At 44.8% G+C, this 24,165-nt stretch overlaps 1 protein-coding gene across 5 annotated transcripts in view; it reads right to left on the bottom strand.

Moving 5' to 3' along the window:
- The window catches only part of QRICH1 (glutamine rich 1), a 1,772,469-nt gene that overhangs the window by 1,442,802 nt on the left and 305,502 nt on the right, over positions 1–24,165 (bottom strand). For 4 of the 5 annotated variants that reach the window (XM_044078740.1, XM_044078739.1, XM_044078738.1 and 1 more), the window contains one exon: positions 23,772–24,095. In XM_044078740.1, the coding sequence (XP_043934675.1) occupies positions 23,772–24,071 (300 nt within the window). In that variant the 5' untranslated portion in view covers positions 24,072–24,095. The remainder of the gene's footprint in view (positions 1–23,771; positions 24,096–24,165) is intronic. The other variant, XM_044078742.1, reaches the window with a different exon arrangement.

The following is a 24,165-nucleotide window of genomic DNA, read 5'->3' as shown; positions in this document are numbered from 1 at the left end:
TTAACCATGGTTTCAGCCGAAACCGCGGACCGCGAGTGTCGGTCTTTATCTTTGCGTTTTTTGGCAGATTGGGTAGTCGGAGGATCCGACGGCATAATGTACGCAAAATCAGAACCGAAAAACTGTTCTGCAAACTCAGACCGACGCCTAAGCGTTCGTCGGTTGAAAGAAGCACAGGCCGAACAGGCTGCTACGTCGTGGGCTGGGCCTAAACAAGGCAGACAATAAGAGTGGAAATCTTTATGAGGTATTTGTTTCCCACAGGTTAAACAATTAACTTTTTCTGACATCGGCTGAGGCAAGAAAGAGTCCCAAACGGGGTACTTAGCTTTAGAAGTCTTGAAGTAGTATTCGTAGAAGTAATCTCTGGATCCGACCGACCGGCACTTGCGAACAGCTTCTGCTTGGCGCCACGGCAAGAAAGACTGAGGAAAATGGCGTCGGCTGATGCTTTTATACCCGAAGACCAACAGAGATGACGTCGGGTGAAGTGCGACATCAGCCGAAGCCGGACCCGGACTTTGGAATCTGGCCGACTGAAGGGCTGCCTGACGACAGGACAAAGTACAGTTTTGTACCTACCATAAATGTAGATGTTCGAGGATCCACATTGCTGCAGTCCTAACCATTGGGTAGTCCGCTGTCCAGTCGGCCCGAATACCAAAGTATATGGCTGACGTCGGTCAGGGCGCATTAGACTGACGTCAGTACGTCAGGGTACTAATGCGCATGACCGACGTCATATCCTCAGTCTTTTCTTGCCCCAGATGTCAGAAGACCCTGAAAAGATAAGGCCAAAAACCAAAAACTCCAAACATACCTGCACCAAAATATATATATATACAAAATATACAAAATTAGCAGAATATAACCTCACCTACACAACCACCCCTAAACACAGAGGGGAAGGAGGGAGGGTAAATTGGACTGCAGCAATGTGGATCCTCGAACATCTACATTTATGGTAGGTACAAAACTGTACTATGTTCTTCATTCCACATTGCTGCAGTCCTAACCATTGGGTAGAATCCCAAAGCAGAGGTAAGGGAGGCTGGCAAATCATAAGGAAGCAGGAGCTGTCAACATGCCTTGCAAAATAGCTGTGGCAAAACCAGCCCTAGATTTAGAGTAGAGAGGAAGGTGGTAATGCTTAGAGAAAGTATGCACTGAACTCCAAGTAGCTGCCTCCAAAATATCCTTAGTTGCCACCCCCCTTAGAAATGCTGTTGAAGTGGCAGTAGCCCTAGTGGAATGAGGCCTAATCCCAGCTGGAATCTCCTTGCCATGATGGGAATAACAAAATGCAATGCAAAACCCAATCCACCTAGAAATAGTTTGTTTTGACACAGGCTTGCCCTGAGAACTCAAAGCAAAAGAAACAAACAACTGCTGAGACTGCCTAAAATCCTTAGTCCTGCTCAAATAATAACGCAATTGCCTGTGTACATCTAAAGTGTGCAAAATCTTTTCCCCTTTATTTTGGGGATCTGCATAAAACGTAGGCAAATGAATAGTTTGGTTTAAAACCACGCTAGAAACCACTTTAGGCATAAAGGAAGGATTAGTACGTAATGATACCCTATCCTTATGAAAAATCAAAAAAGGCTCAACCGCCATAAGGGCCTGTAACGCAGAAACCCTTCTTGCAGAAGTAATGGCCAACAAAAAAGCAGTCTTCCATGACAAGTATTTCAGTTCAGCAGTAGCTGCAGGCTCAAAAGGTTGTAGAGTAAGTTTCTCCAACACAAAATTGAGATCCCAAGCAGGAGTAGGAGCTCTACGTGGGGGTCTTATATTCTTTGCCCCTCTAAGAAATTGCTTGAACAAAGGATGTGAAAACAATGGTGGGTCACAATCATAGTGAGCTGAAATTGCTGCAGCATGAATCTTAATGGAAGAGAAAGACAAACCTTTGTCCAATAACTCAGTAAGATATTGAAGAGCCACACTCAAATTAGGCTCAAATCTCCAAATTCTTTGCTGCAGTCCAAAATAAAAATCTCTTCCATTTTTCTGCGTACACTTTCCTTGTACTAGGTCTTCTGGCTTCCATAATCACATTTAAAACTTGTTGAGGAAGTTGAGACCTGCTGTCTTTCAAAACAGAATATGCCAGGCTGTTAGATGAAGAGAGTGAAGCTTGACATTGAGCAGCCGACCGTCCTTCTGAGACAACAGATGTGGAATCAAGGGTAAAGGCCATGGAGGCTTCTTTACCAGACTCCTCAGTAATGGGTACCAGTGCTGCCGAGGCCAATCTGGAGCTATTAAAATCATCCTTGGCTTGTCTTGTCTGACCTTTAGAAGCACCTTTGGAAGAAGAGGCAGAGGTGGAAGCATACACATGAAGATTTTTCCAACTGAAAGAAAGAGCATCCACTTTCCAAGCTGTGTGATGAAACCTCTTTGTGCAAAACTTTGGCAGCTGGTGGTTTAGTGGAGAAGCGAACAGATCTATGTCTGGAGTTCCCAGGACACTCTCAACTTTTGCAATACATGACGCTCCAGTTTCCACTCGTGGCGACCCATGATTTGTCTGCTTAACACATCTGCTAAGGAGTTCTGTGCTCCTGCCAGAAACCTTGCCTGAAGAGTTAGTTGCAAGCTTAGCGCAGTCTCCCATAAAATCATTGCTTGCCTGCACAATGGGTAAGAATGTGTTCCCCTTGTTTGTTGATGTACCACATGACAGTTGTGTTGTCTGTTAGAATCAACACCTGCCCTGGAAGAAGTAACTCCTTGAAAGCCATTAATGCAAACTGGACTGCTAACATCTCCTTCATGTTGATATGTAGATGCTGTAGTCTGGCAGGCCACTTGTCTTGTATCCACTTTCCATTTAGATGAGCTCCCCAAGCAATGTCTGAGGCATCTGTCGTTAGAATTTGACTCGCCTCTGGCCGGGTCACAGAGAGTCCCTTGTTTAGGTGACATTCCTGAGCCCACCACAAAAATTCCTTTTGAATGCAAGGTATTATTTGAATGACAGTGTCCAAATCCTGGCAGTGCTGTGTCCATACATTTTTGAGATACCATTGTAGCTTCCTCATATGCAGTTTGGCATTGGGAAGCACCAGAATACAAGATGCCATGAACCCTAAGGCTTGAAGGACTGTCCTGCAGTCAGCCCGGACTGAAGAGATAGTTGATGGAAGTAACTGGAAAGATTCTTTTGTTTGTCCGGGGTTAAAAGGCCATCTGGGCTGCTGTATTCAGTCTCACACCCAGAAAGCACATGTCTTGAGAGGGTACTAGACTGGACTTTATTTCGTTCACAGAATACCCTAGGCATCTTAGCACTGCTATGACATATTCCAAATGCTGTAGAAGGTCTTCCCTTTCTTGAGCCAGAATCAGGCAATCGTCCAAGTAAGGATAGATTTGAATTCCTTTTAGCCTGAAGTAAGCTATCACTGGAGCCAGAACCTTTGTGAATACTCTGGGCGCAGTAGATAAGCCAAAGGGCAATGCAGAGAATTGATAATGTGAATTTCCAGCTCGAAAACGCAGATACTTTCTGTAACTTAGTCTTATAGGCACATGAAGGTAAGCTTCCTTGAGATCTAAAGTTACCATCCAGTGATCTTTGCCCAGCAGAGGTAAAAGCTGTTGTAACGTCAACATTTTGAACTTGGGAATGTCCAGATAAGTGTTGAGGATAGATAAATCCAAAATTGGTCTCCACGTGTTCCCCTTCTTCGGTACTAGGAACAGGCGAGAATAAAATCCTAGGCCCCTTTCTGGCACAGGAACCGGCTGAATGGCCCCTATTTGGAGTAACTGAGAAATTTGCTTGTGAGCCTCTTGTCTTTGTAGAGGAGGAATGTCTGGCATGCCTTTGAAAGGAGGCAAGGTATGGAAATAAAACCTGTAACCGTGGTGAATGATATCCAGAACCCATCTGTCTTGGGTAATTAAATCCCAATTTTCTTTGAAAAGAGACAGTCTTCCTCCCAACGGTGCTGCCAGGCGAGAATGAACTGGCAGCTGAAAAGGCAGGTCATTGGGTCTGCTTACGAAAGGACTGACCCCTGCCCTCACCAGAAGTCTGAGCAGGGAACTCCCTGTCCTAGGTCTAAAAGAACCCTGAGGTCTGCCCCTACCACGTCTAGACCTACCCCTAGACTGGGAATCATAGGCAGGATAAGTCCATCCCTTAGCAGGCCAATTTCTACTAAACTGGAGGCTGCACCTGCAAAAAATCCTTAACAGTTTGCATAGACTTAGCCTTGTCCTCCATTTTCTTCAAAACTGCTTCTACAGGCGAACCAAACAACACATCAGACTGCAAGGGAGCATCCAAAATCCGTGTCTTAACATGCTCAGCTAAATTCTGATCTCTCAACCAGGCGTGCCTACGAAGAACAGAACCAGTGGCAGCCACCCTGGAGGAGGCCTGCACAGCATCAAAACCACATTGCAAGGAATGTTTACCCACCTGTTCAGACACATGAACTAAATCCTGCAACTCTTTACACTCAATACCTTCCGCCAGAGCATCCACCTTAGATTTCAACTGTGAAAGAAGATAATTCTGATATTTTAACATGTGAAACTGACAATTCAACGCCCTCATGGCTTAAGTGGAAGAAGTATACACTTTCTTTCCCCATCTATCCAAAGCCCTTGCCTCTTTATCAGGAGGGACAGGATTTTTAACAACTGAGGCCTTCACACCTTTAGGCCCCTGAGAGACAGTTTCGGGTCTGCCCTAGGACTCTTAAAAGATACTTATGAGCTTCAGGCACCCTATAATACCTATCCGGTTTAACTGGGGCAGGAGGCAAAGAATCAGATTCAGGAAGCTTCTGCAAAAACATCTTCCACCACATTCAAAACAGGAGGTATAGCTAAAGGCCTATGCTGGGGTAAAAACAAGAATTCCCTAAGCCGTTTCCTGGAATCAGAGAAATCTTGACCTTCCCATTTAAAATGCTCCCTCATGGAATGCAGAGTCTCTGAAAATGAAAAATCCTCAGGAGGGAAGCTGAAGGAGTAGAATCATCCACATCAGAATCAGAATAAGGAGGTACTCCTGCAAGTCTTCAGAAGACTCAGAAGCCTCGAGCATTGCTCAAAACTCTCAAACTCAGGTTCCACCCTAGGCCTCTTATCAGGAGGGGCATAGAACCCTTATCATAGTAATCAAATCCTCTGCCATTTTAAGCATATGTTTCTTAGGCAAAGACCCTGAAGCACTAGGAGAAACCCCACTGAAGCAAAACTCGGCCTGCCCCTCAAAGAAGCCTTGGAAACAGAAGGAGGCTCTGACCACCTTAGGAAGAGAGGGAAGAACAGCCACCTGAGAAGCCCCTCAGCCTGGCCTACTTCCTGAGAGGATACATCCTGTAACAGTAAAGTCTCTCCTGAGACTCCAAAGAAACACCTGGCAAAACCTCCGGCTCCACTGAGCCCTCTAAAGAACCGGCGTCTGGGACTGTCGGTTCTTCCACTCTAGGCTTTGCTGTTTTGTCCTTGCGTTTTTAGCGAAGCGGCGCGGAGCATCCGACGGCATTTTATAATTGCAACGCTTCCCAAACACTAACCTGTCACAGTCTAACCTTCTCTTAATAGTGCGTTTGTTAAATCTAGCACAAGAGCGGCATCCAACAACGCCGTGCTCAGGCCCTAAACAAGGTATACACAAAGTATGGTAATCCCTATGAGGTATCTGTTTCCCACAAGAAATACAGTTATACCCTTTTCTTGACTTCCGGTTAAATACTGAGGCAAGAAAAACGAAAATATTCCCAACGGGTACTTAGCCAACTTTGATTCGGTCTGAAACTCTGGCTTCAGAAACTTTCAGAACGCCAACCTGCACTCGCAAAATTGCTTCTGCATCGGACCATGCGGCAAAAAAGACTGAGGATATGACGTCGGTCATGCGCATTAGTACCCTGACGTACTGACGTCAGTCTAATGCGCCCTGACCGACGTCAGCCATATACTTTGGTATTCGGGCCGACTGGACAGCGGACTACCCAATGGTTAGGACTGCAGCAATGTGGAATGAAGAACATCCCAGTTGTTATGACTGCAGATGCATCCATGAAGGACATTTTCAGAATCCTGATCAGAAGAATCAGAAGGAAAATTAGTTCTAGGTTTCTTAGATGGTGAAGGCTGACCTCCCCTAATTAAAGTAATAAGATCTTCAGCCTTTTTTTTTTTTAGGCATATGGGCCTGACCATGCAATTTGGACGTCGGTTTTCTAGGCGTGGGTCAAGTTTTAGGCCTTGAAGAAGATGGCGTCTGTTTAAAGTAAAAGTCAGTAGGGCTGAATACACCCTCAGAAGCCGGTGCCTGCACAGCGGCTCCAGACCCATCCAAGATAGATACATCCGCAGGGTCCATGGTCAAAAAAGCATCTTGCGGCATACCGGACTCCGAATGGGTCTCAGCAGAGGCCTGCGAATCTGAAGTAGCAGGTATCAGAGGCTGCAAAAGCACCTCAATGAGTACCGGCGAACTGGCAACTAGCTTAACGGAAGAGTCGTCGTCAGCTATGGACCTATGCGGTCTTTCTCTGAATTTATCTTTACACTTTTTCGAAAAGTCGGTAGTCTGATGGCTTACCGAAGCCATTTCTGGATAGTTAAACCCAGTACCGAAATAATTTGCTGCAAAAATGGACCAACGACGAATATTTCGAGGGTTGAATAAGGCACAAAACCGAAAGCAAGGAACGCCGTGGTTTGGGCTTAAGCAAGGAATGCAGTACGAATGAAAATCTTTGCGGTATTTGCATTTCACAGGTAATACAATTAACTTTTACTGAAATCGGTTTAGAGCAAGAAAAAGGATCCCCAACAGGCTACTTAGCTTTTTTGAAGACTTCGGTTCTGAAACTCGAAAACAAAAATTTCACGAGTTTCCCGACCAGCACTTGCTAACTGCTTCTGCTTCAGGCACCGCGCAGCAAGAAAGACTGATGTAATGGCATTGGCTGCATGTTTTATACCCCCTGACATCAAGGAAGAAGAGAGAGCATCCGACGCAGGGATTTAAGACTTTGATATTCAGGCCGGCTTAGGGCTACCTGCAGGCAGATAACCAAAATGTAATGACCGCAACAGTGAAACATGAAGAACATCTCTTTGCATCGACAATCCACTGCTTTCTGTGACGGTTCTGAAAACCTTGGGCAACCAGAGACCCAATCACAGCTCAAATGGCAGTCTTGGACTGTAATTATTAGGTTGAAGGAGTCACTCTGCTGGGGGGGGGGGGGGGGGAACGACTTCACACAGCCACAGGGTGCCAATGGTGCCCAACACCCATGCAGTGCCTCTTCAAACTGCAAAGGAGCTGGCCTTGTCTGGAAAAATGTTAAGGAAAGGGGTATATCACATGTCCTCCACAGGAGCAAAAACCTTTTAATTCCTCTGAAAGAGATCTCAAAGTACTGGAAGACCTGCCAAAACAAATCATATCTAAGGTAATCTGCCTAAAACAAAAGTTATGCACTCAGTATAATGACAGATCCATGTTGTTTGTCTCCATGTAGTTCAACCTGTGGGACCTCTTTTCAGACAAAGGCCAATTCAAAAATCTTTAGCTGTTTGGCTGTACTCCCTTACCCATAACTCCTGTCTCCTCAATCAACTCTCCAGATAGAGTCTGTCCCACGGGGGAAAAAAAAAAAAAACAAGGATAAAACACATGCAAATGGAAATACATCTCCCACAACTTTGTAACAATACAGCCAATGAGAATTCAACACTCCAAAAGGTAAAATAAACAATCTTCAATGTCCAGTCATCAGAGGAGGAAAGACTTACCATATCAGCAATAAGACAAGGTTGAAACGAGACAGACAACACAGCTCTATCATTAGGGTGAGTACATAACTTACATAATCAATGCTGCCTACTCCATCTAGCTTCAACTTGTGGGACAGAGGGAGCTTCAATGGTCCAGCCTTCACGCTGGCAAAATAGATCCAATAAACCTCCAAAACTGGCATCATCGCACAGGGACATAAGGGGAACAGTTTCCAAGAGTTTCCTCTTGCACACACACTTCCCTGAAACTTCCCATTCTGACAAAGCTGGGGAGGAGGAATAAGAGTCAGGAAGACCCGACACGGGAGCACACTGGAGGCTGGCTGGCTCAGGCCATCACACAGCAGACTGATGACTGGCTAGTAGAACGGATGAAAATTGGGAGGGGGTGCCATCTGGAGAAATCCAACCCTTCTCTAGAGGAAAACATCCTCTCTACAATATTAGAAGCGGAGGCCAGTCTCGTGGATCCAAGGGTACCAAACACAGCCCCAAACCCAGTGTTGAGACTGGAGCCAATCTGTCCAAAGCTGAAGCCTTGACAGGAAGTGATGATCCCAAAGCAAGAACAGTCGACCCTGCCAGAAACTCCAGCTTCGACACCTCAGTGGTGCTAACTAGCCCAGAACAATTCGGAGTCAAGGTTACCAGGGATAAGGATGGAGCTGAAGACAGCCAAGTCATTGGATCCAACCTGAAAGGTGGAAACTCAGCCAGCCCAAAAACATCAGACTCGAAGGGGTTGAGGGAGGAAACCAGAAGGATGAGGCAGAGGTTCCCAGTGCCAGACCTGGACCCAAGGCAAAAACAACCTAATCAGCTCATCCAGAGTAGTAGTTTTGATGCTGCCCATCGATCTCAATGACCAGACAGAAGAAGCCACCGAGCATGCCTCCAAGCTGGAGAGGCCCTAAACCTGGGGTGGAAATGGAGAATACTCTTACAACCAATGTGTCGGCACCCAGACACATTTTAAGTGCGCATCCTCAGACACAGCAATTTGTGCCTCCAGGAAACACTTTTTAAAACCATTATCCATCTAAGACCCTACCTAAACTACAGCGCAATAACAACTATGAAACAATAACAACAGAAGGGTAAAAAAAAGTGTGAAGGGAAAAAGGACGGCAAACTATACTAACTACGCAACTCTATTAGAACATGAGTAAGGGAAGAAAGAATCTTACCAAAAATACTGTGCTAACTCTAAGAAAATGTAAAGCAGTGCCAGATACCAAGCTGCAGACACAAATGGCAGCAAACTAGAGCTGGCAAAGGAGCAGGGAATTGTGGGTAAGTAAAGCAGGCCCAAACAACTTAAAACACTTTCAAAATGGCCAGCATCAGATCAAAATCAGAACCAAAGTCCTACAGGTTGAAGTCAGAAGGAGCAGACAACACAATCTCATCTCTGAAGAAAGGGTGTAGTTGAGGTTGTCACTGTGGCACATCCTACAGTCAATCATCAGACCCACACTAAATTCCCAATGTAGAATCCATACGTTTCAAACAGTTCTTCCTTGAGACCAGAATAAGGCAGGGATAAAAGGTTTTCCAGAGCCTGACCATTAATGAGGGCTGATACTTGTATAGATGACATATAATGGAAAAAATCGCAAAGTGGAAGAAAAGTACAGTTGTGTACACTTACCATAAATGTAGATGTTAGAGTGTTATTCACAGCTGCAGTCATTACATTTGGGGTTATCTGCTTGCAGGTAGCCCTCAGTCGGCCTGATTATCAAAGTCTCGGGTCCTGCGTTGGTTGCTGTCTCATCTTCCATGACGTCAGGTTGTTGAGTCTTTAGGCTTTTCCCGGTTAGGGGTCGCCACAGCGGAACTCCAGTCCGCTAATGAAAGACGTCAGGTAGTCAAGGGTATAAAGCATGCAGTCAATGCCATTACATCTGTTTTACTTGCCCCAGATGTCAGATGCCCCCATAATGGGAAGCAATAATACACAAGGTTACACCTCCAACAAAAAGTAAACACATCAGAAAGCTTTAAGCAAAGCAAGCAGGAATAGAGGTATAGTCAATAGAAGTCTGGGGGCTGGAGGGAGGGTAACTAGGACTACAACAGTGAATACACTCGAACATCTACATTTATGGTAAGTGTACACAACTATACTATGATCTTCGTGTTTCACTGCTGCAGTCATTACATTTGGGTAAACTTCCAAAGCTAAGGAAGGGAGGAGGCAGTTAGATAGCATCAGGACCAGCTATAAGGCCCTGCAAGACTGCAGTGGCAAAACCAGCTCTGCATTTAGAAAAAAATTGGCAAGTGGTAATGCTTAATGAAGGTATGTACAGAACACTTCTGAGAAGGGCTGTAGAGGTAGATGCAGCCCTGGTTGAATGTGGTCTTATCCTCTGTGGGGTAGGTTTCCCATGGTGCTTATAGCAGAAATTAATGCAATGGCCTATCCACTTAGAAATGGTTTGCTTTGAAATGGCCTTCCTCTCTGCCCCTGCAGCAAATGCACCCAGCAGCTGTTCAGATTTCCTGAGAGGCTTCATCCTGTCCAAGTAAAATCTAAGTTGTCTGTGCACATCCAAGGAGTGCAGTATTTGTTCCCCTTTGTTCTGTGGATTAGAAAAGAAGGCTGGCAAATGAATGGACTGATTAAGGGCCACACTGGATACCACCTTGGGCATAAAGGAGGGATTGGTCCTGAGGAACACCCTGTCCGCATGAAAGATGATGAAAGGCTCCACTGCCATGAGGGCCGGTAATTCAGACACCCTTCTTGCTGAAGTGATGGCTAGGAGGAAGGCTATTTTCCAAGAAAGGAATTTCAACTCTGTATTTGCAGCTGGCTCACAGGGAGGTAGAGTGAGCTTTTCCAATACAAAGTTAAGGTCCCAGGCTGGAGTAGGGGCTCTCCTGGGTCGTCTTACGGTTTTGGCCCCTCTGAGGAATTGCTTCAGCAGTGGATGAGAGAAGAGGGGTGGCTCTGTATTATAATGAGCTGAAATGGCCAAGTCATGAAATTTGATGGAAGAAAAGGAAAAGCCCTTGTGAAGCATCTCAGTTAAGTATTCAAGAATGTGCGGTAAATTGGGCACAGCTGTGTCCATCTCCTGTGTTTGGCTCCAGGAACAGAATCTCTTCCATTTTTCAGCATAGGCTTTTCTAGTACTAGGCCTCCTTGCCTCCAGAATGACATCCATCACTTGCTTAGTGAGAGATGGTAAAGGAGAGGTTGTGTAATTAGCCAGGCTGCAAGGTTCAGTGTTTGAAGCTGTGGGTGCAGAATCTGGCCCTCCTGCTGGGATAGCAGGGCAGGGGTCTGAGGCAGGTGCCATGGTTCCAGAAGTGACACTGAGCAAGAGGGGGTACCAGTGTTGGCATGGCCAGTCTGGTGCAATAAGTATTGTCCTTGGTCTGTCTTGTTTGATCTTTAGTAGTACTTTGGAAAGGAGAGGCAGGGGGAAAGGTATAAACTGATTGTTTTTTTTCCAGCTGAAGGACAGGGCATCCACTTTCCAAGCTTGTCTGTGGGGAGTCCTTGTGCAGATATTGTCCAATTGGTAGTTCTGAGGGGAGGCTAACACGTCCATCTCTGGGCTCCCCCATTTGATTCTTAAAATGTTGAACATATTTGGTACCAGTTTCCACTTGTGTGGGTCCATGAGATTTCTGCTTAGATCGCCTGCCAGTGTATTTAGCTTGCCTGGCACAAATTGAGTTTCTAGGTGCACTTGGTAGCTCAAGGCTGTGTTCCACAGAGCCATGGCTAGGCTTGCAGAGGGGGTATGAATGGGTTCCCCGCTGCTCGTTTATGTACCACATAATAGTGGTGTTGTCCGTCTTTACCAATAATTGTCCAGGAAGAATGTGGTCCTTGAAGGCTGTCAGAGCATTCTGTAAAGCTGATATTTCTTTTTGATTGATATGCAGGTGCATTTGACACGGGTTCCATTTGCCCTGAATGCACTGCCTTGCCAAGTGAGCCACCACCATGCATAGTCTGATGCATCTGTTAGGGTTTGGGCGTCAGGTGGTAGAGTGAATGACAGTCCTTTGTTTTGGTGGCAGGCCTCTCCCCACCAAAGGAACTTTGTCTTTAGACAAGGTATGACAGGAATCAGATTCTAGGTCCCGAGAATGTTGACACCATTGGGTTTTTACATACCATTGTAGTTTCCTCATATGCAGTCTTGCATATGGAATTAGTAGAATGCAACAGCCCATGAACCCCAGGGCTTACAGTATTTTCCTTGCAGATAGCTGGGTCTTTGTGGCCAGTAGTTTGAAGTAGGTTGTCAAATGAACTTGTTTCTCTGGCAGGAGGTATGCCATCTGGGAAGTTGTATTCAAGCTTGCTCCCAGGAATACAATTTGTTGGCAGGGTACTAGATGTGATTTATTTTCGTTCATGGTGTACCCCAAAGAAGTTAGTAATTTCTTTACAAATGCCAGATGTTTTAATAGTAAGTCCTGGCTTTCTGCCTGAATTAGACAATCGTCCAGGTATGGGTATATTTAAATCTGTCTTTGCCTGCAAAATGTAATGTGACTGGAGCTAGGCACTTTGTGAATACCCTGGGTGCAGTAGATTAGCCAAAGGGCAGTGCAGAGAAAGTACAGTTGTGTACCTACCATAAATGTAGATGTTCGAGTGTATTCACTGTTGCAGTCATTGCTGGCAGGCTACCCGCAGTCGGCCAGAGTTCCAAAGTCTAGGTCCGGCGTCGGTTGCTGTCGCCTCTTCCCTGACGTCAGTGCGCCAGGGGTATAAAAGATGCAGCCGACATCATTTTTTTCAGTTTTTCTTGCCCCAGACGTCAGGTGCCCCCAAAAAGGTAGGCAATTCAAATTGCTAATAAAACATACATAAGAAAAGCAAACAACAACTTTCAGTTACCACCAAATACTCCCCATAGGTAGAAAGGGGTAGAAGAAATAGGTACGCACCAGCAAGTAAGAGGGGAAGAAGGGAGGGTAACCTGGACTGCAGCAGTGTATACACTCTAACATCTACATTTATGGTAGGTACAAAACTGTACTATGTTCATCATGTTACACTGCTGCAGTCATTACACTTGGGTAGAATCCCAAAGCTGAGGTAGGGTGGCTGGTTCTATAGGGCATTAGGGGTGGCTATAAGGCCCTGCAGCATTGCAGTGGCGAAGCCAGCTTGGGATTTAGAGTATAGAGGCAAATGGTAATGACTGGTGAAGGTATGTACAGAACTCAGAGTTGCTGCTTCCAAAATATCCTTGGTAGGTACTCCTCTGAGGTAGGCAGTTGAAGTGGCCGTTGCCCTGGTGGAGTGAGATCTAATGCTGTTAGGCACAGGTTCCCCATGGTGCGTATAGCAGAAACATATACCGTGTCCTATCCATTTTGAAATTGTCCATTTTGAAATGGCTTTTCCCTGTGCTCCTGCAGCATATGCTACCAATAATTGCTCAGACTTTCTGAAAGCTTTAGCTTTGTCCAAGCAGAAGCGTAACTGCCTGTGTATGTCCAAGGACTGCAGTAGTCTCTCCCAATTCTGTGGATTTGGATAAAAAGTTGGCAAGTGAATAGTTTGGTTTAGAGCCACACTTGATACCACCTTTGGCATAAACGTAGGGTTAGTTCTTAAAGACACCCTGTCTTGGTGGAAAATGATGAAAGGTTCCACTGCCATTAGTGCCTGCAATTCTGAAACTCTTCGTGCTGATGTTATTGCCAGGAGCACATCAGTTTTCCAAGAGATATATTTTAAATCTGCTATGTTAGCTGGCTCAAAAGGATGTAAAGTTAATTTTTCCAACACAAAGTTGAGGTCCCAAGTTGGAGTAGGTGCTCTACGGGGCTGTCTTATGTTTTTAGCCCCTCTGAGGTACTGTTTTAGCAAAGGATTAGAGAAAATTGGTGGATCCGTGTTGTAATGAGCAGAGATGGCAGAGGCGTGGATCTTGATGGATGAAAAGGAGAGGCCCTTGTCCAGCATCTCAGTTAAATATTGTAGTATCTGAGGAATATTAGGGACTAGAGGGTAAAGGCTGTGAGCCTGGTTCCAGGCACAGAATCTCTTCCATTTATCCGAACAGGCTTTCCTGGTACTAGGCCTTCTGGCCTCCAGAATGACAGCCATAACAGCTTTGGAGAGAGGCACTGCTTGCTTGACTAAAGAATCTTCCATGCAGCTAGGTTTAAAGTCTTTAGCTGGCTGTGAAGTATCTGATTGTTGTGCTGAGTCAGCAGATGTGGGATTTGAGGCAAAATCCAGGGTGGTCCTTGTGCTAAGTTCTTTAAGATTGGGTACCAGTGCTGGCGTGACCAGTCTGGTGCAATCAGGATCATCTTTGGCTCTTCTTGCCTGGCTTTTATGAGTATCTTTGGAAGGAGAGGTAGTGGTGGGAAAGCATATACGTGTAGGTTTCTCCAGCTGAATGAGAGGCCATCCACTTTCCATGCTTGTGGATGGTAAGTACTTGTGCAGAACTTCTGTAGCTGGCAGTTCATTGGGGATGCAAACAGATCTATGTCCGGGCTCCACCATTTCTGTGTTATCATTCTGAATATTTGTGGATTCAATTCCCATTCGTGGGGATCCATGATGTTTCTGCTTAAGTCGTCTGCCAGTGTGTTTTTCTCTCCTGGCAGGAATTGTGCTTGCAGATGAACTTGATCGCTTAGAGCGGTGTTCCACAAGGTCATGGCTTGTCTGCAGAGGGGATAAGAGTGAGTGCCCCCTTGCTTGTTTATGTGCCACATAACTGTTGTGTTCTCTGTCTTTAGTAGTAGTTGTCCTGGATGCAGCAGGTACTTGAAGGCTATAAGGGCATTTTGTACAGCTAGCATCTCTTTTTGATTGATGTGAAGATGCCTTTGTTCTGCGGGTCACTTGCCCTGAATGCATTTTCCTGCCATGTGTGCTCCCCAGGCATAATCCGATGCATCTGTTGTCAGTGTTTGCCTGGCTGTGGGTTGAGTAAAAGACTGTCCCTTGTTGAGGTGACAAGCTTGAGCCCACCACCAAAACTCCTGTTGAAGGCAAGGAATTAGTGGTATAACTGTTTCCAAACTTTGACAGTGTTGTGACCAGACACTCTTTAGGTACCATTGTAGTTTCCTCATGTGCAGTCTGGCATATGGAATTAGTAGAATGCAAGATGCCATGTAACCCAAAGCCTGCAGAATTTTTCTTGCAGGGAGTTGGGTTCTTGCTGCCATCAATTGAAAATATTGAGTCAATTGTCTTTGCTTGTCTGGCGTGAGATAAGCCACCTAGGCCGTTGTATTCAAGCTGGCACCCAGGAATATTATATGTTGTGAGGGCACTAGTTTTGATTTCTATTTGTTTACTGTGCACCCTAGGCAACTTAACTTTTTTTTACAAACGCCAGATGCTTTACAAGAATGCCCTTGCTCTCTGCTTGAATCAGGCAGTCGTCCAGGTACGGATAAATTTGAATTCCTTTCGGTCTGCAAAATGCAATTACTGATGCCAGGCACTTTGTGAAGACCCTGGGGGCAGTAGTTAAGCCAAAGGGCAGTGCAGAGAATTGATAGTGCATTGAACCAGCTATGAATCTGAGGTATCTTCTGCAGTTTTGTCCGATAGGGACATGCAGGTATGCCTCCTTGAGGTCCAAGGTTACGAGCCAAGCTTTTTTGCCCAGCATGGGAAGAAGAAGCTGTAGTGTCAACATTTTGAATTTCGCAACATCCAGCTATGTGTTTAGAGAAGAAAGATCCAGTATGGGCCTCCAGGCCTTGTCCTTTCTGGGAGCCAGAAAGAGTCTTGAGTAAAATCCTTGTCCTTGCTCCTGTGGTGGTACCTTTTGAATAGCTCTCATGTCCATGAGTGCTATTTGTTTTTGAGCCTCTGCCCACTGATTTGGTGGCAGATTTGGCATTCCTTTTAACCTTGGCAGAGTGTGAAAGTGGAACCTGTAACCTTGAGATACAATGTTGAGACCCATTTGTCTTTGGTGATCATATGCCAATTGTGCTGCCAAGAGAGAGCTGTTTGGCAGCTGTAGTGGGAAGTCATTGGGGCTGTTTTTTATATGGTTGGGGCCTGTCTTCCCCTTCCATCTGGCCTGATGCACCCCATTGTCGAGGCCTGTAAGGACCTTGTGGTTGACCTCTACCTCTTGGACGTCTGTATCTGCCCCTTTGAGGTCTGCCTGTAGCTGGAAAGGACCAATTCTTTGTTGGCCAATTTCTGCTAAATTGAGGAGGCTGAACCTGTAAGAAATCCTTCACCGTTTGCATAGATGTTGTCTTATCCTCCATGATCTGGTAACTTATGCTCTTTTAACCACACATGTCCTCTAATGACAGAACCTGTAACTGCTGCTCTACAGGAGACCTCTAAAGAATCAAAACCACATTGCAAAGTATGTTTTCCCACTTGTTCAGCTGCATGCAATAAATCCTGCATTTCCTTTAAATTAGAAGGAGCTGAATCTGGAAGCATTTTTTGTTTAAACTGAGACATCAATAATTGCTGATATTTTAGCATGTGAAACTGGCAATTTAAGGCCCTCATTGCTAAAGTTGCAAACATATATACTTTCTTCCCCCCATCTGTCTAATGCTCTGGAATCTCTGTCAGAGGGGACTGGATTCTTTGCTGATGAGGCCTTAACCCCTTTGGGTCCCTGAGAAATAGTTTCAGGGTCAGCAACAGGGCTTTTATAAAGAAATTTGTGAGAGTCAGGGACTCTGTAGTATCTGTCAGGCTTAACTGGGGCTGGAGGTAAAGAATCAGGATTTAAGCTGGATTCAGTATACACATCATCCACAATATCCAACACTGGCGGAATAGCAAGGGGTCTGTGTTGGGGTAATAAAAGGAAGTCTCTGAGCCTTTTCTTGGATTCTGAGTAATCCTGGCCTTCCCAATGGAAATGCTCCCTCATGGTATGTAAGGTTTCCCCAAAGGAGTAGTCCTCAGGTGGAGAGGCTGATGGAATTGATTCCTCAGCATCAGAATCCTCATAAGGGGGTAAGGAATATCCTAGGTCTGAGGATGAATCTGAAGAGACGGACACCTGGTCGGATGAGTCACAGTCTGCATCCTGTCTAGGCCTTTCATCAGGAGGGGGATGGGACCCCCTGATCAGAGTGATTAGGTCTTCGGCCATTTTGAGCATTTGTTTCTTAGGCATGGAGGCCTGTCCTGGAGAATGTTGTATTTGTTTCTTTGTTTTTAAAGGAAGTTTAGACTTAGCAGAAGGTTTAATGCTTAACTAAGTAGGTATGAAAACATCCTCTGAAGCTGCGGGTTGTTCAGCTACTCCGGATCCCTCTGAAGGGTTAGTTTCAGTAGTCTGAAAATCTCGTGTGTCCGAAGGCCCAGCCAACTCCACGTGGGAGTCAGAGGCGGCCTGTGGTTTTACAGAAGCGGTCGTCAGGGGCTGCGAAGGCACCTCGCTGAAAACCGGAGAACCGGCGACTGGCCTAGAAGAGGCTTCATAGTCAGTTTTGGGCCTCGGATGCCTATCCTTGTCTTTGCGCTTTTTATGTATTCCGGTCGTCGGAAGTTCCGATGGCATGACGTAATTGAATTTTCTGCCAAAATAATGTCGGGCAAAATCAAATCGACGTTTAATAGTGCGCCTGTTAAACCTAGCACAAAACCGACAACCAGTGACGTTGTGGTCTGGGCCCAGGCATGGGATACAATAAGAATGGAAATCCTTATGCGGTATTTACTTCCCAGAAGAAATACAGTTAACTTTACTGACATCGGTCTGAGGCAAGAAAAAGATTTCCCAACGGGGTACTTAGCTTTGTAGAAGACTTCGGTTCTGGATTCGGAATGATAATCTCAGGAGTCAGCCGACCGGCACTTGCGAACTGCTTTTGCTTCGGGCACCGCGCGGCAAGAAAGACTGAAGAAAATGACGTCGGCTGCATCTTATATACCCCTGTCGCACTGACGTCAGGGAGGAGGCAATAGCAACTGATGCCGGACCAAGACTTTGGAACTCAGGCCGACTGGGGACCCACCTGACGGCAGGATAATCCAAGTGTAATGACTGCAGCAGTGTAACACGATGAACATCTTGCTTTTGAGCCTCTGCCCACTGATTTAGGGGTAGGTCTGGCCAACTGTTTGGGGTTTGTAAGGAGTGGAAGTGGAATCTGTATCCTTGGGAAACTATATTTAAAATCCATTTGCCTTTGGTAACGAGTTCCCAGTTTTTTGCATGCAGGGCAATCTTTACCCCTAAAGGAACAGTCAGTTGAGCAGGGCTTGGAAGATTTAAAGTTAAGTCACTGTGACAGTTTACCATTGGGGGGGGGGGGGTTACTACTCCAACTTTGTAAGTGGGAGCCCCCCCCCCACTGCTTAGGCCTACGAGTACCTTGGACTGAGGCCTGGGTGTTCTGCTGGTTCTGGGTTTGGACTGAAGGCCTGGAAGTGGCAGGAAAGGACCAATTCTTAGAAGGCCAGTGCCTACTAAATCTGGGAGTTTGCACTTGCAGGAAATCTTTAACAGTTTGCATAGATTTAGCTTTTTCCTCCATCTTTTTAAGTACTACTACTGCTTTATTGCCAAACAGGCGGTCTTGGTTTAAGGGATCATCCAGTAATTTAGCTTTAACATGATCTGGAAAAAATTGCCCCTTAAGCCAAGCATGCCTTCTAAGTACAGACCCAGTGACAGCAGCCCTGCAAGATGCCTCTAATGAATCAAAACCACATTGCAAAGTATGTTTTCCAACTTGTTCAGCAGACTGCAATAAATCCTGTAATTCTTTATTTTCAGCACAGTCAGGAATCAACATCATTTTCTGTTTAAACAATCCAATAATATGCTGTTGATACTTTAACATATGTAACTGGCAATTTAAGGCCCTAATGGCCAAAGTTGCAGAAGTGTATACCTTCTTACCCAATCTGTCCACAGCCCTGGAATCTCTATCAACGGGGTAGGGTTTTTGGCAGTAGTAGCCTTAATGCCTTTGGGTCCCTGTGAAGTGGTCTCTGGGTCCACAGTAGGATTCTTAAAGAGGAACTTTTGAGAATCAGGTACTCTTAATACCGGTCAGGTTTCCTGGGAGCTAGAGGTAAAGTGTCTGGGGCCAGGCTAGATTCCAAGAAGGCATTATCTACAATGTCCAGTACAGGAGAGAGAGAGAGAGAGAGAGAGCTAAAGGCCTGTGCTGAGGTAGGAGTAAAAATTCCCTAAGCCTCTTTTTGGAGTCAGAGTAATCCTGGCTCTCCCAGAGGAAATGCTCCCTAAGAGTGTGCAAAGTTTCACCAAAAGAGAAATCTTCTGGAGGGGAAGCAGAGGGAATGGAGTCCTCTGCATCAGAATCCTCATAGGTAGACAAGGGCAAGTCCTGGTCATCAAAAGAAACCGAAATTTCAGAATCCTGCTCAGAAGAATCAGAAGGAAAATCAGTTCTAGGTCTCTTAGAGGGAGAAGGGTTGCTTCCCCTGATTAGAGTAATAAGGTCTTCAGCCATTCTTATTTGTTTTTTAGGCATAGGGGCCTGACCATGCAGTCTGGGCATCTGTTTTCTAGGCATGGATCAAGCTCTAGGTCTTGAAGAAGAAGATGGCATCTGTTTAATATGCAAGTCAGTAGGCCTGCTTACACCCTCAGAACCCTGTGCCTGCACAGCGGCTCCGGACCCATCCAAGGTAGAGACATCTGCAGGTTCCACAGTCGAAGAAGCATCTCACGGCATTCCCGGACTCCAAATGGAAAAGCATCGGCGACAGCTTTGGAACCATGCGGTCTGTCTCTGAATTTATCTTTGTGGTTTTTTCGGAATGTCAGTAGTCGGGTGGCTTACCGAAGCCATTTCTGGATAATTGAACAGAGTACCAAAATATTTAGATGCGAAAATAAACAGACGACGAATAGTTCAGGGTTTGAATAAGGCACAAAATCGACAGCGAGGTACGTTGTGGTCTGGGCCTAAGCAAGGAATGCAGTACGAATGAAAATCTTTATGAGGTATTTGCTTTCCACAAGAAATACAACTGTTAATTTTTACTGACATCTGTTTAGAGCAAGAAAAAGGTTCCCCAACGGGGTACTTATCATAGTTGAAGACTTTGGATCTGAAACTCGAAAATGAAAATTTCAGGAGTCAGCCGACCGGTACTTGCAAACTGCTTCTGCTTTGGGCACTGCACGGCAAGGAAGACTGAAGTAATGGCGTCAGCTGCATGCTTTATACCCTTGGCTACCTGATGTCATGGAAGATGAGAGAGCAAACGATGCAGGACCCAAGACTTTGATAATCAGGCCGATTGAGGGCTACCTGCAAGCAGATAACCCCAAATGTAATGACTGCAACAGTGAAACACAAAGATCACTGCCTTGCCCGCCCTACCCAATGGTTTTCACTCCATATTAGAAAGGAGGATAACCAAATTACTTTTTTTCTTTTTTTTTTTTTTTTTTTTTTTTTTTTGAGCAACTGCAAAACTCACAATAATCATCCCTAAATCTTTCGCATGCATGCCTCTGGCCTACCTTACTCATAGGTTCATAGATTAGTACTAAGCTAATTGCCCTTGCGAGCCATTTTAAGCTTAGCCAATTATCCCTTGTGAGACTCAAACCCTGCACCCTGTGTTTATAAGGCAAACACCTTAACCATTAGGCCACCCTCCCACTCATTTTCTCAAACTTTCATTGTTTGTTTTTCTTATCCATTGTACCCATAATATTGTTTTCCTCTGTAATATTGTTAATTTGTCTCTATTCGTATATATTTGTATGTCTGTTTGGGGCTTTTCCCCTCGGGCCTCCACTGAAAAAGGGTAATTCTTACCCAGCTGGACCAACCCGGTTAACAAATGCAAATAAATAAATAAAAGTCTTAAAAAGGAAGTGTGTCAGTGGTGAAGAGTGACAAAGCCCTAACTATGGCCAAGAAGATGCAAATTCAAATACTGGCATGAGTGCTTAACAGCAGGGACAGGGAGGATGGAGATGCCCATCCTATGAAGGGTACGGTATATGCTCAGGAGTACAAGCACATGTACTAATTTCCCTGATGAGGACTGGGGAAAACTATACAATGTCTCTTGTGGTGAGATAAGTCAGTCCTGATTACAGCAGCCCCTTGTAGAGATAAGAAGCAGTTCAGTGTTGACACCCATTACATGCCCCAAGCAGTCAGTCACTGGGAAGATGCACAGAGCTGGGCCATAAGAAAATATATATACCAAACCATCCTTGACAGCTGCCTAAATGACTGCCTTCTATATGAGGGGGGAACCAATGATCTAGTTGTGAATGATAAATAAATCGTCAGGCAGCAAAGAAAAGATGAGCCCGGGGGGGGGGGTTTACCCTCAGAGACTGCGGAGTGCACTGAGTACAGACTTCAATTATGGGACGGCAAAAGCATCCATACTTCCCCCACTCCCACCACCACAGCCACCCACTTTCACCAAATGCTCATTTATGCAAATTGTGGTGGTGGTTGGGGGGGTCATCAACACCAAGAGAGCACAGACAAATTCACCGGAAACTTCTTAAGCTCAAAGACTTCAAAGGGAACACAAAACAAGGGGCAAAGGAGGCCAAAGATGTTGCAGTTCTTATCCTCCACAGCGATACAGGTCTTAAGGTACTTCAACCCCCCCCCCCCCTTCTCAAGGCAAAATAGGCAAGGGAAACCTATATTAATCCTAGCACTTGAGTGGGCAAGTCTGTATTCACATGGTGTGTAGAATCAGCTGTGTGACGGGCAAACAATGAAGGAACTCCAGTGTTCAATAATGTGACCCATTAAAGGTGGTGCATGCAACAGAGGTCTCTGGGAGTTGGTGGCAGCAACAGCTTATGTCCCCTTAACACAGTCCCAGATCATCAAGGAAATGGTGAGATCAACGGTAAACTACCCATTCAAAAAAAGCTGCTGTGTTTTCCATGCAAGTGTGTACACTGTATAATTTACAGCAACGCACCTTATGATCTTGTTTTCTGGGAACAGACCTTGTAATATATACTGCATGACTTCAACACAGGATACAATTAAATTACTTCTTTTGAGATGTGCTGTAAGCAGTAACTACTACTGTTGCATGTTTCTTGCGCTACTGCACCTGGTCAAACTGAAAAGGGTCCGTAAATCAGCCTACTAACCAGTTATAAAGAAATGCACAACAAAATAACCCATCTGACATGCAAGAACCATTTAGAGGTCTTAGAGCCCCCCCCCCCCCCCAACAGATTCAATATGGACTACTCACTCATCCCAGCTGGATCCAGAACACAGCCCATGCTGTAGAGCTCTCAGACCAAAGTGCAATTATTAAACACCTGTAGTAGTACTGAAGGGACTTCCTACCCTGCCCCCCAAGTGCTGTAGTCAGTCTTAACACCCGTGACTACACCCCATAAAGGTAACAACTGAGGGTACACCTCTTACATAACCTTTGTAGTTAGGTAAGCTGGAAGTTGGTACAAGCTCTACTCCTCATCAGTCAAGTGAAACCAGCAATACGTGAGGCCTGTTAGGTCACCTCTGTGATAGAACTACCTCCAACAAAATGTGATATCTGCCTTCTGCTTCCTCCACCTTCAGCGCACCAAGCACAGGTCTGTGATCATGTGAGAAACCTTCCTGGCAATCCTGGTGCCAGACTCTCAACAACTGGCAACTTGCAAAACAAAATGTGGACTTCTTCCCTCCTCCATTTTTAAATGGCTAGACTGAAATGCTGACAAATGCAACAGTCATGTTTTGCCCTCAGCCAGAAAAACATACCTCTCATCATTGTAGCACAAGAATTCTACACAAAGCCAAAAATAATTGGGAAAGGGAATGCATTTTAAATACTGCTCTTTTTACTGAATAATATAAAGTCAAACTAAAAAGCAGATGCTGGAGGTATAATGGGGAAGAAAGAGGTACCTGGAAGCATATATTCAAGTGTCATGAGCTGGCTGACTTTATATATTCCGTACAGAGTACTCCTACAGGAATACTGGGCAAGCAAATAAGTGTAACTAAGGAAATGGTTTTCTTCTGAGCTCAGATACAGGATCCGATTTGCCTTGGCATATAGTAAGGCTTTAAGTTTAATTCTGGTTGTTGCCAAAAATGTAATTACTACAAAATGGAAATAAAACTCCAAAACAACTATAGCTGAAGTAGTGAATACTCTTAACAAGAAATAAAAGGAGGAATTGGGATCTTTAGAAAATGGCAGAAGCAAATTACAATGAAAAAATGGAAATTGTGGAATACATGCAGAAAAATGTTTTGGAGAAGGAATGAGGTTTTAAGAGAATGCAGGAACTGAATAATTTACATAATGCTAGCTTGATTATACCATACAGAATACATGTAATACAGGTCTTACGGCTTTTCCCGGTTAGGGGTCGCCACAGCGGAATTCTGGTCCATGTAATACATAATGCTTGTAAATATGAACTGTTTGATTACTTTTACCCAAATGCTAGTTTGCCTGTGTTACAAGTGATGTTATTTAGTGACTTCAATCGTCAATGATTTCCAAAACAAAACAAAACCAAACCAAAACACACAACAGGCCAAAACTACAGGACAAAAATTTGGACAGATGAAAGACAGGCAAGAAGAGGTAATACCATTGCTGATCTTGGTTCAGTCCCCGGTGGTCAAATAAACTGACAACTTATATTTCTTCATTATTAAATGTTTGAATCTACGACAAGCGTCTTAAGTAAAAGCAAAGCTGTACAAACAGCAAAAAAGAACTACAGGCAATAACTAGACCCATTCTGTTAGATTAGCAGATGACAGCAGAATCTGTGGAAAGCTCCAAACATCATAACTGCAGTTTTGTTAGCATTTAACAACTTCATGTTCTCTCTCATTTTGCATGACATTCGTCTGCCCAATACAGCTGTCCTGTAAAATAATACATCAGAAGAAAGCAGTAAGAAGTGCTTTAAAATAATATGGAAGCTGATAAATGTAACATCATTTCTTCCTCACATTTAACACAAAGGAACATTCCAGTAGGCTGGTCATTTATAACTTCAGCCTAACTACTCCTGTACCTGCACCTGCTGCGGCTGTTGAATCTGCTGCTCTTGTTGTTGGACATTGGAGGTCACAGGACAGGCCAGTTCAAGTAAAGAACCTGCTACTTCTGTACTGTCTGTGTAGATACAATTCCCTCCTGGTTGATAGACCATAGCTGTGGTGGCTGCAGGCTGCTGAAAGTCCTGTAATGCAGCCTCCGGTCCTTTTGCTGCAAGCGATTCCAGAAATTCCTTCATTCTGTGCTGTGGGATCAAGCGTGCTTTTTGGCGGACATACTCTTCAAATGACATAGTATTTTCTAAGGAGTTGTTCATGGTGCTGGTTGGCAGGGTGGGTACCTTAAAAAAAAAAAAAAAAAAAAGTTACATTGTTTTCCTAACCAATGAAAAGTACAGTTTTGTACCTACC

The sequence above is a fragment of the Protopterus annectens genome, chromosome 7.part1, assembly GCF_019279795.1.
Source record: "Protopterus annectens isolate FY-2018-M chromosome 7.part1, PAN1.0, whole genome shotgun sequence".
Taxonomy (NCBI): domain Eukaryota; kingdom Metazoa; phylum Chordata; order Ceratodontiformes; family Protopteridae; genus Protopterus; species Protopterus annectens.
Note: the sequence above shows the minus strand (reverse complement) of the source record. Positions and strands in the feature narration are given on the sequence as shown.